At 41.5% G+C, this 13,748-nt stretch overlaps 1 protein-coding gene across 4 annotated transcripts in view; it reads right to left on the bottom strand.

The window, feature by feature from the left end:
- Brca2 (BRCA2 DNA repair associated) overlaps nucleotides 1–13,748 on the bottom strand; it is a 76,301-nt gene that overhangs the window by 12,530 nt on the left and 50,023 nt on the right. For 3 of the 4 annotated variants that reach the window (XM_077792285.1, XM_077792295.1, XM_077792299.1), the window contains 3 exons: nucleotides 6,691–6,889; nucleotides 6,084–6,247; nucleotides 5,857–5,995 (listed from right to left, as the gene is read on the bottom strand). In XM_077792285.1, coding sequence (XP_077648411.1) covers nucleotides 5,857–5,995; nucleotides 6,084–6,247; nucleotides 6,691–6,889 — 502 coding nt within the window. The remainder of the gene's footprint in view (nucleotides 1–5,856; nucleotides 5,996–6,083; nucleotides 6,248–6,690; nucleotides 6,890–13,748) is intronic. The other variant, XM_077792289.1, reaches the window with a different exon arrangement.

The following is a 13,748-nucleotide window of genomic DNA, read 5'->3' as shown; positions in this document are numbered from 1 at the left end:
AGAGAAGCACCATGATTAGACTTGAGTGACTCCCGGCTTAAGGAGGCATGCTAAACATCAAATTAGATTACCAAAACAAGAAAGTAATATTTACCAAAAACTACCAAAAAGGAATGCTCTAATATCTGAATTAGTATACAGAGTTATTCACTGAACTTGGGAAATGACCTAGGAGCCCAGATGACATCCTCCATGGATACTGACTGTGCAGTGCACAGAAACTCGAATGTCCAGGCCCCCCACTGTAAACTAAGATGGAAAACCAATCTGGTCTTGGATAAACAGAAAAAGAGCCAAAGACTACACAGGGTTCTGGCGGCACCCTCCTTTTTTCCTCTCCCACCTTGCCTTGCCACCACCCATCTGCTTTGGGACCATCAGAACTAATCCCAACAAGTCTCCACAAGCCCCGCCTCCTAGGTCACCCACTGCTCCCTGGTCTTGGTTTCCAGGCTTTGCACTTGGCCTTTTGCAACATCCTTGTCTACCTCTCCCTGCCTCCTGGAATTCTGTCACTGCGCCTCCATCACCCCCAGCCTTTTCAATAACGCTCTTTGCCACCTTGCTGTGACCGAAACCTGATTCTTGTCTAAGGGCCCAGCTGTCCCTGTCGACCTCTGGGATAGGGTGGGGCAGATGTCTTCCTAGCTTTTCACTGCTATTCCCTTGTCCTGAAAACACTCAGCTTTGAATCTTGTGTTACCAGCCTCTATCATTCACTACCTCCACTTTCTGTAGGCATCTGCAGACCTCTGGGTCACTCACTCCCTTTCATTTCTTGAGGATTTTAACTCATCACTCACTGTCATCTGTCACTACGTCAGCCATGTTTCATGGTGATTTTAGTACCTACAAGGTAATACTTCCCAAATCCTGGATTCCTAGTTCCCTGTTTTCTTCTTGAATGATCGTGTCCCCTGTTTTCCATCACTAACTCATCCACTGGACATACCTCAGACTTCGGTATTTCCAGGACTCTCATCTCCTCCAGAATCTGAAGTATCTTCTTCTTTAACCACCTCCTTTGACCTTTCCGGCTCCACCCTGCTGGACCCTAATTCAAACAATCCTCCAGCCCTCTGGGACTTATAATCCAGCTTTCTTACCCCATTCACTGTTCTGCATTTCCCTACGTCTCTTCTTTTTTCTGTGTCACGCTGAATGCCTAAGGTCAATTATTAAAATCCTTCCCTTACAGATACCCACAAATTCTTTCTTTCTTCTCTTGTTCACCAAGCTGAAGTATGACTGCTTAAATCCCATTTTCCAACTACTTCATGCCCACACCATTACAGATGGACACGGCTGGAAAAAAAATGCATTCATGAACATTAATCTCCAGCGGGCATGGCAGTCACGGTGGCCGTGTCTAGTCTAGTCACTCTCCCACTTTCTTAAATGACGGCTTCATGCCTTTTCTCTTTTCAAACCTCTACCACCTCTTCCTCCATTCTGACACTCAGCTGGCAACTCAGCTCCCCATTTTAGTGAGGAAACAGAAGCCGTCAGAACAGGTCTGCCACCAGTGTCCTCTTCTGTACCAACTTTTCCATATACACCTGTACCTACACGCCTTACCCTTTCTGCCCATCTGTGCCCCTGGCTAAGGCTAATCTTACCACATAGCCACTGCACACAGCACATGGTGACTGAAACAGTGCTCTACAAGTGTCTTGTTTTTCTTCTATCATCAATTTTTACCTCCTTTACTGGACTTTACCAGTATGGTGTTAACACTTTCATCTGAAAAAACATTCTCTTGATCCCAAGTCCCATTCTAGCTCCTGCTCATATTTCTTCCATTAAAACAAAGTGCCCTGGCTATGCTTACACTGTCGATATTCGTCTCTTCCCTCTGTTCCCCTTCAGCCAGCCATTCACTCCTACTGCTCCACCACGGCTCCGATGTGGTGCTAAAGCCAGTGGCCAACTCTTAGTCCTCCCCTCACTGTCAGTGCTGCCAAACAGCATCTGACAGACTTGATTCCTCTCATACCAGACAATTCCTTTTTGTCTCTTGGATCCCACAGTCTCCTCCGTGTTCCTACCACCCCTCTGGCTGCTCCTGTTTCCTTTACTGGTTCCTTTATCTCCTCCACTTCTAAGCATCAAAGTGCTTGAATCAGGCTTTGGATCTCTTTTTTCTATCTACCGTCACACCCCAGTGACCTCATTCTCATGGCTTTAAATGTCACCTGTATGCATCTTTATCCCAGACAATTCCCTTAAGACTCCTATAAATCTATAAACTGTCAAACAGACACCTCTACTGAGATGCCTAATAATTTAATACTTACCTTCCAAAACCAAGCTCCTAAATTTCTCCACAAATGTGTTTTCTTGCAGTCCTTCCCTCTCAGAGAATGGCAATTCTACTTTTCTAGATGCTCAGACCATCCCACACTGTCCCTCTACCTTCAAAATACTGCCAGGATCGAACTGCTTCTTACCATGTCTAGAACTTTTGTCTGGTCCATCATCATCTTTCTCTTTTTTAAAAAATATTTTTGTAGTTGTAGGTGAATACAATATATCTTTATTTTATTTATTTATTTTTATGTGGTGCTGAGGATCAAACCCAGTGTCTCGCATGTACTAGGTGAGTGCTCTACCTAGATAAGCCACAACCTCAGGAACATCACATTATCCCAATAATCTCCAACTTGCTTCCCTGTTTGCACCCTCGGGCTCCTTACACTCTATCCCATATAACAAGATGTGTAAAGAAAGTCATGGCATGATTGACATGAACTTCAACGGCATGGCAACAATGTAACATATTGATAACAGCCAATGAAAAGCCCACAAGGCTATAAAACACAATGACCAAACAAAACACATTAAAAATAGGCACACAGGGCTGGGGTTGTGGCTCAGCTGTAGAGCGCTCACCTAGCACATGCGAGGCACTGGGTTCGATCCTCAGCACCACATAAAAATAAAAAAATAAAGATACTGTGTCCAACTACAACTAAAAAAATATTAAAAAAAATGAGCACACAAAGTTTGAATGTTTTCTCTGATTTGGGAAGATAGGCCAATTAATAAGGGGAAGAAAAGAAAGAAAGAGAGAAAGAAAAGGTAGGGTGGATTTCATCAAAACAGAAGATCAGTGGACTAGATGAAGGGGACTGTGTGGGAAGGAGAAGGTACGAGATAAGGGAAGAACCGACGTGACTTTCCAATGCATACACATGAACATACCACAGTGAATCTCACCATCATGTATATTTACAAGATACTAATAAAAAACCTATAAGTAAACAGCAGAAAGATTAGTAGAGAGAAGGGAAGGGAAGGAATAGGGGGAGGGAGAAGGGAAGAGAAACAGGAAATACTAGGCACTGAATTAGAGCAAATTATATTCCATGTTTTATAATTATATTGAAATAAATCTAATGTTATGTATAACTAAGAAAAACCATTTTTTTTAAGGGCACAGAGCAAAAAGCAAAGAAAATAAAACTCAAAGAATGGAAGAAAACTTCCAAATTCTTCACAACTGATTCGAGCTGTAGAACTCAGTAAGAGTATATAGCCCATAAAATGTATTCTTGCATGTAAGATGATAAATAGCTCTGCAGGACAAAAGAAATAAACTGAGCACACTAATAGATCATCACCATGGGACAGACATATATATTATAAATAACCAGGAACAAGACATACACATATTGTATTGCAGGAAAAAAATTAAGGACATAAAGGCTGATTATAATCCGGGTGAATAAAGATGGCAAGGACAAAAAAGGTAAAAGCAATGACATAAAAGCAGAAGTAAAAATAATCCAACACAGGGCTAACCAGTATTCCTGAAGCAGGGATCCTAAAAAAGAAATGCTCAAAACCGGGAAAATTTCCCAGAAATATATAAAACTCTGAACCTGCAGATTAAAAGAACATCTATGTTCCAAGAGAATGGTATACAGATACATAGCTTAGTTAAGATTTTGGAAACAAATCTTCTTTAGGTGTCCTGAAATAAAATCAGCCATTTAGGAAAATTCCTCATTTAGGGAAAAATCAGGCCAGTTCTAAACTTCCTTGACAAAACAAGGGAAGGGAAAAGCATGACCTCATAATATTACACAGGCTGAGTATCCCTTATCTGCAATGCTTGGGACCAGAAGTGTTTTGGATTTTAGTGTATTTTCATAAACATAATAAGGCATCTTTGGGATGAGACCAGGTCTACACACAAATTCACCGATGTTTCTTGTATATCTTATACATGTAGCTGAAGGTAATGTTTTCTCCTTTTTTGTGGTACTGGAGATTGAATGCAAGAAGTGCTTTATCATTGAGCTATGTCCTTTTTATTTTAGCTTTTGAGATAAGGTCATACTAAGTTGCTCAGGCTGACCTCAACTTGTGATTCTGCTTCAGTCTCCCACGTAACTGGGATTTTAGGTGTGTTCCATCATGCTCGGCTGCCTTAAAGTAATTTTATATAGCATCTTTAATATGCCTACATTTGACTGTAACCCATCACCTGATGTCAGATGTGGAATTTTCTTTTTTCTTTTTTGAGAGACAGAGAGAGAGAGAGAGAGAGAGAGAGAGAGAGAGAGAGAATTTTTTAATATTTATTTTTTAGTTTTTCGGCAGACACTACATCTTTGTTTGTATGTGGTGCTGAGGATCGAACCCAGGCTGCATGCATGCCAGGCGAGCACGCTACCGCTTGAGCCACATCCCCAGCCCAGGTGTGGAATTTTCTACTTGGAGTATTATGTTGGTATTCAAAAAGTTTCAGATTTTGGAGCATTTTGTATTTTTGGATTAGGGATGCTCCACTATATATAGCTCAGATGCAATCTCAGAATTAAGGCAGCAGGTATGTATTTGAAAGTGTGAGGACCTCATGGAATATGGTATATTTGAAGCCTTCTCAAAAAAAACAAACAAACAAAACAAAACAAAAAAACCCCCAGTAAACTTAAGCCAAAGAACTGAGGAAGGGAGAAATCATGAGAGAAAAGTTGGTAAAAACAAAACAAAACAAAACAACAATAATAAAGAATGCCATGGAGGAAAATGAAGCAGAGTAAAGGGGAGCAGAGGGGGTGCTTTTCTCTTAGGAACAGTGGTTAGGGAAGGGGTGCTGACCCATGACAAAGTTGCATGGACCACAGACTGAAAACGCCAAGACAGACGAGAGCACAGGCTCTGAGATGTAACAGCAAGGAGAGTGTTACAACGCTTGAGTGGGAGAAAGAGTTAGGACTGAGCTGAGGTGCCTGGGACATAGTAAGTCATCAAGAAATGGAAGGCTTCGTGGGTTGGGATTGTGGTATAGCACTCGCCTAGCACGCACAAGGCCCTGGGTTCGATCCTCAGCACCACATAAAAATAAAATAAAAATATTGTGTCTAACTACAACTAAAAAATAAATATTAAAAAAAAAAAAAAAAAAGAAATGGAAGGCTTCCTGCCTAAGGAAGGGACCAAAGCTGGGCCTGAGCAGGTGCATTGCTCAGGCAGACAAGGGAAGAATGTGCTGTGTCACATTTAAGAATAAAATAGAGATAAAGTTGGCTAAGATGCTGGGAAGCAGTAAAAGCTGAAGATGTTGGAGGTTTGAATGCTCTCCTAACTGAGCAGATTATAATTATTTCATAGTAATTACTACTATCCTGAAAAACATTTCTTTAAAATAAGTTACACAGAATGGGATTACACTGTTACCTTGAAAATAATGTAGAATAACTTTTTCTTAAAAATCAGAGATTAAAGGATGACTACTTTCACACTGCTAGTTAGCAAATTTGTCAACTGGAAGATCCAACTAGTTATTAGAAGATAAAGTTTAAAAGACAATGTTTTTCAAATGAATCAATAAAAAGCTACAATTACCTATCTTTTTCACAACAGAAACCACAAATCCTATTAGGTCCACTTCAGAATAAGGTGGCTGGAAGTCTGGATCTAATAGTCTGTTGAAGTGAAGGGGCTCCCTTGGATGATAAACCTGGAGTAAGACTTCATCAGAAGCCTACAGAAAACAAATATTCAGTATATGGAGATTCTCCAAAGTAATATGCATTTATCAAAATTGAAAGATTAAAATGAAAATTTTTTACCGGTAGTTGTTGGTATCGAGTTTTTTTTGTTGCTGATAACTGTATGTGAGCTCTTTCAGATTTACTTTTAGATTTTGATGTTGCAAGATGATAGATTCTGTATCTCTTTCCCTCTGTTAACAGGGAATATAAGTCTGATGATGGACGCCAGATACTTAACATAGCTGTTTAGGGAAATATGAAGAAAACAAAAAGGGAAGAACTATTATTAAAATTCTTGTTTAAAAACAAATACAGACCAGGCGCAGTGGTGCACACCTGTAATCCCAGTGACTCAGGAGGCTGAGGTAGGAGGACTGCAAGGCACTAAGGACTTAGAGGGACCCTGTCTCAAAATAAAACATTAAAAAAAGGGCTAGGGATGTGGCTTACTGATTAAGCAACCCTGGGTTTAATTCCAGGTACTGAAAAAAAGAAAAGAAAAAACAAATACAAATAACAACAAAGATTTAAGGATTGTATTAATTAATTTGTGAGTGCTGACAGCCCATTTTGCTTCCCTAATATACATTAACTTTATACTTTATCTAGCATTTGTAATCATTTGTAAAAATGCCATTTTTTGACTTAACAAAACTGATATGAACCAAAAAAAATGCATACTAACCTGAATCTTTTTCTTTTTTCCTGTAGCTTACAATACGCAACTTCCATACAGCTGTAACATCCCTTGATAAACCTTGTTCTTCTTGTTCAGCAGATGCCATGGCCTTCCTGAATTCCAACTGTATCTGTGCTTGTTTCTTATCATTCAACATCTGTCTGTGATTATTCAAAGCTCTTAACTGCTCTTCACTGAAATAACCCTGTAACCATTTAAAATATTGAAATAAAAAAAGGCAAACAAAACAAAATCCTACCTACTATAATCAGATTGCTTTAAATGGGATTAACATGCAACAGATTAGAGTTCACTTTAAGAATATGGCTTAATGCACTGTTTATCACACAGTGTCTTCAGAAGCCTCAAACTGTTTACTAATCCTTGTGACAAATCTCCCTAGGGGTGGAGAAAATTCTCTAATTCTAAATGTATTCTAATCACACCCATCACTATCTGTGTCATAAATGGCTAACGTGATTTCTCACTATATTTGAGAAACAGATCTATGTGTTGTAAATGTACCAATTCATTTAATCCTCACAATAATCCTTCAATGTAGGTGCTATTATTGTTATTATGTTACAATTGATGAAACTGAGGCACAGAAAGGAATAAATAACTTGCACAGGCCACATGTTAAGAGGATGACTTAGGAATCTTTATTCATATCCCCTATAATTAAATTTCATCAGCTCTTTGGGATAGTAGATATAATCTGAAACAAATGTTTACTACAAGCACTTTTATCTATGCCTTGACACATTTTCTCCACTAATTTTGGCCAATTCCTGTCTGTTGCTCCTTGGAATTTTATCCAGTCTAAGAAAAACAAATGAATAAAAAAATAAAATGGAATCAAAGTGATAGAGTGCCGGGGATCCCAGCAGCCAGCAGCAGGACCCTGGAGATCCAGGCCGACTGACTCGCGCGGCCTGCCCCGAGGCTACAGAAGGCGTGGCCTTCTGTAGAGAAGTGATTAATTAGCAAGCAGGGAGATTAGAGACTGCCATTAGGTGGAATCCCGCCAGCCAAGCCCACACTGATCCTTGGGCCGAGCACGGGATCTCAGAAGGGGAAGGAAGCGGTACAGTCCTATCCCCCACAGCGGACACTCCACCGAGGCAGTCAGCGGCCACCATCCGGTAAAGCGGAAGGATACACCGCCACTCTCCCACAGAGTGCAACATCAAAACAGGTTTGTGTCAATCAGCTCACCCCCCAGACATAGGGAATTCGCATAAAATCTCTCCTAGGCTTGCCGGGAGAGGGAGTATCAAGCTGAGCCTCCATAAAGACTAGGGGGAAACTAGAGACACCTGACCTCCAACCCCTCCTCCCAGTAGCAGCCAAAACGAAACCTGGCTAGCCAGCGCTGGGGGAGGGGCAAAATCAAAGTGATCCTCCTTCCTGTGGAGCACAGATAACTCAAGGAGAATAGGAAGATGGCGGTGAAGGGAGTGCATCACCCCAGGGCGCCGTGTCACTAAGTGGGAGAAAGACGATGCAAAACGGCTGAAGGATATCTTTGGGAAGTTCCAGTGAAATTGAGGTGCTCCAGAATCTAGTGGACAGATTTCCATCGTGAGAAGTTCGGCTCTGAGAGCTCCATTTCCCCACACGGAGGGTCGCATAGCCTGACAGGCGATCGCCCCGCGGCTGGAGTCTGTGGCGCGCGCCGGGGAGCGGCAGAGTGCCAGAGCGGGGGAACAGCGATACGGATCCGGGGGGGCTCCCGCCAGTGGTACATCGGAGCCCTTAGTGCTGAGTTCCGGCTTTGAAACAGAGGAGAGAAGCGGCCCAGTTTGGTTCCAGACACCGGTCGGACCACAGTGGAGGACAGCAGCCGCCATTTCGGAGAGATGATGTAATCATCCCCATGTTCTACTGATCTCAGCCCATTCAACTACGGAACAGGTGATTTCAGGCTGGTATTTGCCTGCGTCTAGCAGACAGATTTCTTGCTCAGGCTCGGGGCGGGGGTTCTTGTGGAGAATACTCCTAGAGGCTTGTGCCTGGCAAGGCGTGCGCCGGGCACTGAGCAGCTGGATTTGGGTTCCCGGGGCTAACCTGGCCCAGGTCTGAGGAAACTGCGGAGACTGCCGGTGGAGGCCAGCTCCAAGTGGAGCGTGCGCTGAGCTTGGGGCGACTGGGTTCTGACTCCCGGAACAGTTTTGGCCTGGGGCTGGGGAACCCGTGGGGGTCGCTCCCTGGAGCCAGCTCCCAGCGGAGAGTGTATCGGGATCGGAGAGGCGGGGTTCCGGCTACCTAAGCTGCTTTGGCCCAAGGCTAGGGAACCGGCGGTGACTGCTTCTCAATCAGGGTCCGGCGGGGTGCTGTAGGGGCAGAGTGGAGCTTTCACCTGCGCCCAGAGCAGGCCAAGTGACCCGCCGGCGTGGTACCATGACACCCCAAACGCAGCTGGGGCTGAAGAGAGCAGCCGCCCACGCCTAGAATAGGACCAGCGATTCTGCGGCTCGGTAGCAAAGTAACCTCATTTGGAGTAGAGGCTGTGCAGAGCTGACATCCGAGCAAGCAGGGCAGGCAGACCTGCCGCCAACTGGCAAGACAGGCCAGGTAGCTGGCCAGCGTGGTGGACACGTAACACCGAGGCAGTCGCGTCACACTGGTTGGAGTGGGGGTGGAGCAGGGTCGCCGCCCGGGTCCGGAGGGGGCTCAGCGACCCGTTGGAGAGGTAGTCAGGTACCCCCATTGGGAGTGGGGGCTGTGCAGAACTGCGACCCACCGGCCTAGAGGTCTGCCAGCGCGGTAGACTCGTCACACCAATTGGAGTGGGGGCCCAGCAGAGCTGCCACCCACATCCAGATCAGGACCAACGACCCCAGGGCGTGGTAGTTACGTTACCACAATTGGAGTGGGGGCAGAGCAAAGCCACCACCCGTGCCCGCAGCGGGGGCAGACCTGCGACCGATCAGCGGGGTAGACAGACCACCATAATTAGAGGAGGAGCACAGCCAATACCCGCCCTGCACGTGAGACTTCCCAACTATACAAGAGCAACATAAATAAATAGGGGGTAAATTTCAAAAACACAACAGTTGCACCAAGCAGAAAGAAACGCGAGCAGTATGAAAAGACAAGGAAAGAAAGGACCACAAGCAATGCAGGTCAACTCAACTTTAGAAGAGGTAATAGCTGCAACAGATGGAATGTCAGATAAAGAGATCAGGATTTATATGCTTCAGATGATCTGGAGTCTCAAGGAAGACATGAGACAGCAAAATCAGACAATGAAAGATCACATTGACAAACAAATCCAGGAAGTAAAAGATCAATTTCACAGGGAGATAGAGGTAATAAAAAACAAACAAATTGAAATTCTAGAAATGCAGGAAACAATAAACCAACTTAAAAACTCAATTGAGAATACTACCAGCAGAGTAGATCACTTAGAAGAGAGAACATCAGACAATGAAGACAAAGTATTTCAACTGGAAAAGAACATAGATAGCTCAGCAAGTCTGCTAAGAAACCATGAGCAGAACATCCAAGAATTATGGGATAATATCAAAAGACCAAATTTAAGAGTCATTGGGATACAGGAAGGCACAGAGATCCAAACCAAAGGAATAAAAAGTCTATTCAGTGAAATAATACGAGAAAACTTCCCAGACTTGAAGAATGAGACAGATTCCCAAATCCTAGAAGCCTACAGGACGCCGAATGTGCAAAATCATAAGAGATCCACAGCTAGACACATTATAATGAAAATGTCCAACATACAGAATAAGGAGAGAATTTTTAAAGCTGCAAGAGAAAGAAAGCAGATTACATTTAGGGGTAAACCAATCAGGATAACAGCTGATCTCTCAACACAGACTCTGAAAGCTAGAAGATCCTGGAATAACATATTTCAAACACTGAAAGAAAATGGGTTCCAACCAAGAATCGTGTATCCGGCGAAATTAAGCTTCAGATTAGAAGATGAAATTAAAACCTTCCACGATAAACAAAAGTTAAAAGAATTCGCAGCTAGAAAACCATCTCTTCAAAAAATCCTTGGCAAAACATTACAGGAAGAGGAAATGGAAAATAACATTGAAAACCAACAATGGGAGATAGGACAGTAAAGGGGGGAAAGTAGTCAAAGAGGATAACAAATCAGGGTTAGTAACATCAATAAACAAATATGGATAGAAGAACAAACCATATCTCAATAATAACCCTAAATGTTAATGGCTTAAACTCACCAATTAAGAGACACAGGCTAGTAGAATGGATCACAAAACAAGACCCAACAATATGCTGTCTACAGGAGACGCATCTGATAGGAAAAGATATTCATAGACTGAAGGTGAAAGGCTGGGAAAAATCATACCACTCATATGGACTGCGGAAACAAGCAGGAGTGTCCATACTCATATCTAATAAAATAGATTTCAAGCCAAAGTTAAAACTCTTCTCAAGTTCAAGAGTCTAATAGACCACCATACAATAATCATGGGAGACTTCAACACACCTCTCTCACCACTGGACAGATCTTCCAAACAAAAGTTAAATAAGGAAACTATAGAACTCAATAACACAATTAACAACCTAGACTTAATTGACATATATAGACTATACCACCCAACATCAAGTAGTTACACTTTTTTCTCAGCAGCACATGGAACCTTCTCAAAAATAGACCATATATTATGTCACAGGGCAACTCTTAGACAATATAAAGGGGTAGAGATAATACCATGCATCTTATCTGATCATAATGGAATGAAACTGAAAATCAATGATAAAGGAAGGAAGGAAAAATCAAGCATCACTTGGAGAATGAACAATAGGTTGCTGAGTGATCAATGGGTTTTAGAAGACATTAAGGAGGAAATTAAAAACTTCCTGGAGTTAAATGAAAACACAGACACAACATATCGGAATCTATGGGACACATTGAAAGCAGTTCTAAGAGGTAAATTCATTGCTTGGAGTTCATTCCTCAAAAAAAGAAAAAACCAACAAATAAATGATCTCATACTTCATCTCAAAATCCTAGAAAAAGAAGAGCAAAACAACAGCAAAAGAAGTAGAAGGCAAGAAATAATTAAAATCAGAGCTGAAATTAATGAAATTGAAACAAAAGAAAGAATTGAAAAAATTGACAAAACTAAAAGCTGGTTCTTTGAAAAAATAAATAAAATTGACAGACCCTTAGCCATGCTAACGAAGAGAAGAAGAGAGAGAACCCAAATTACTAGCATACGGGATGAAAAAGGCAATATCACAACAGACACTTCAGAAATACAGAAGATAATCAGAAATTATTTTGAATCCTTATACTCCAATAAAATAGAAGATAGTGAAGGCATAGATAAATTCCTTAAGTCTTATGATCTGCCCAGATTGAGTCAGGAGGATATTGACAACCTAAACAGACCAATAACAATAGAGGAAATAGAAGAAACCATCAAAAGACTACCAACTAAGAAAAGCCCAGGACTGGATGGGTATACAGCAGAGTTTTACAAAACCTATAAAGAGGAACTAACACCAATACTTTTCAAGCTATTTCAGGAAATAGAAAAAGAGGGAGAACTTCCAAATTCATTCTATGAGGCCAACATCACCCTGATTCCGAAACCAGACAAAGACACTTCAAAGAAAGAAAACTACAGACCAATATCTCTAATGAACCTTGACGCAAAAATCCTCAATAAAATTCTGGCGAATCGGATTCAAATACATATCAAAAAAATTATACACCATGATCAAGTAGGATTCATCCCTGGGATGCAAGGCTGGTTCAATATACGGAAATCAATAAATGTTATTCACCACATCAATAGACTTAAAAATAGATGCAGAAAAAGCATTCGACAAAGTACAGCATCCCTTTATGTTCAAAACTCTAGAAAAATTAGGGATAACAGGATCATACCTCAACATTGTAAAAGCAATCTATGATAAGCCACAGGCCAGCATCATTCTGAATGGAGAAAAATTGAAGGCATTCCCTCTAAGATCTGGTACAAGACAGGGATGCCCTCTCTCACCACTTCTGTTCAACATAGTCCTCGAAACGCTGGCCAGAGCAATTAGACAGACGAAAGAAATTAAAGGCATAAAAATAGGAAAAGAAGAACTTAAATTATCACTATTTGCAGATGATATGATTCTATACCTAGCAGACCCAAAAGGGTCTACAAAGAAGCTATTAGAGCTAATAAATGAATTCAGCAAAGTGGCCGGATATAAGATCAACACGCATAAATCAAAGGCATTCCTGTATATCAGCGACAAATCCTCTGAAACGGAAATGAGGAAAACTACTCCATTCACAATATCCCCCCAAAAAATAAAATACTTGGGAATCAACCTAACAAAAGAGGTGAAAGATTTATACAATGAAAATTACAGAACACTAAAGAAAGATATAGAAGAAGACCTTAGAAGATGGAAAAATATACCCTGCTCATGGATAGGCAGAACCAACATCATCAAAATGGCGATATTACCAAAAGTTCTCTATAAGTTCAATGCAATGCCAATCAAAATCCCAACAGCATTTCTTGTAGAAATAGATAAAAGAATCATGAAATTCATATGGAATAATAAAAGACCCAGAATAGCAAAAACAATACTAAGCAGGAAGTGTGAATCAGGCGGGATAGCGATTCCAGATTTCAAACTATACTACAGAGCAATAGTAACAAAAACAGCATGGTACTGGTACCAAAACAGGCGGGTGGACCAATGGTACAGAATAGAGGACACAGTAACCAATCCACAAAACTACAACTATCTTATATTTGATAAAGGGGCTAAAAGCATGCAATGGAGGAAGAATAGCATCTTCAACAAATGGTGCTGGGAAAACTGGAAATCCATTTGCATCAAAAAGAAGCTGAATCCCTATCTCTTGCCATGCACAAAAGTTAACTCAAAATGGATCAAGGAGCTTGATATTAAATCAGAGACATGGCATCTGATAGAAAAAAAAGTTGGTTATGATCTACATACTGTGGGATCGGGCCCCAAATTCCTCAATAGGACACCCATAGCGCAAGAGTTAACAACTAGAATCAACAAATGGGACTTACTCAAACTAAAAA

This window comes from Urocitellus parryii, chromosome 2 (assembly GCF_045843805.1).
Source record: "Urocitellus parryii isolate mUroPar1 chromosome 2, mUroPar1.hap1, whole genome shotgun sequence".
In the NCBI taxonomy this organism is placed as follows: Eukaryota; Metazoa; Chordata; class Mammalia; order Rodentia; family Sciuridae; genus Urocitellus; species Urocitellus parryii.
Note: the sequence above shows the minus strand (reverse complement) of the source record. Positions and strands in the feature narration are given on the sequence as shown.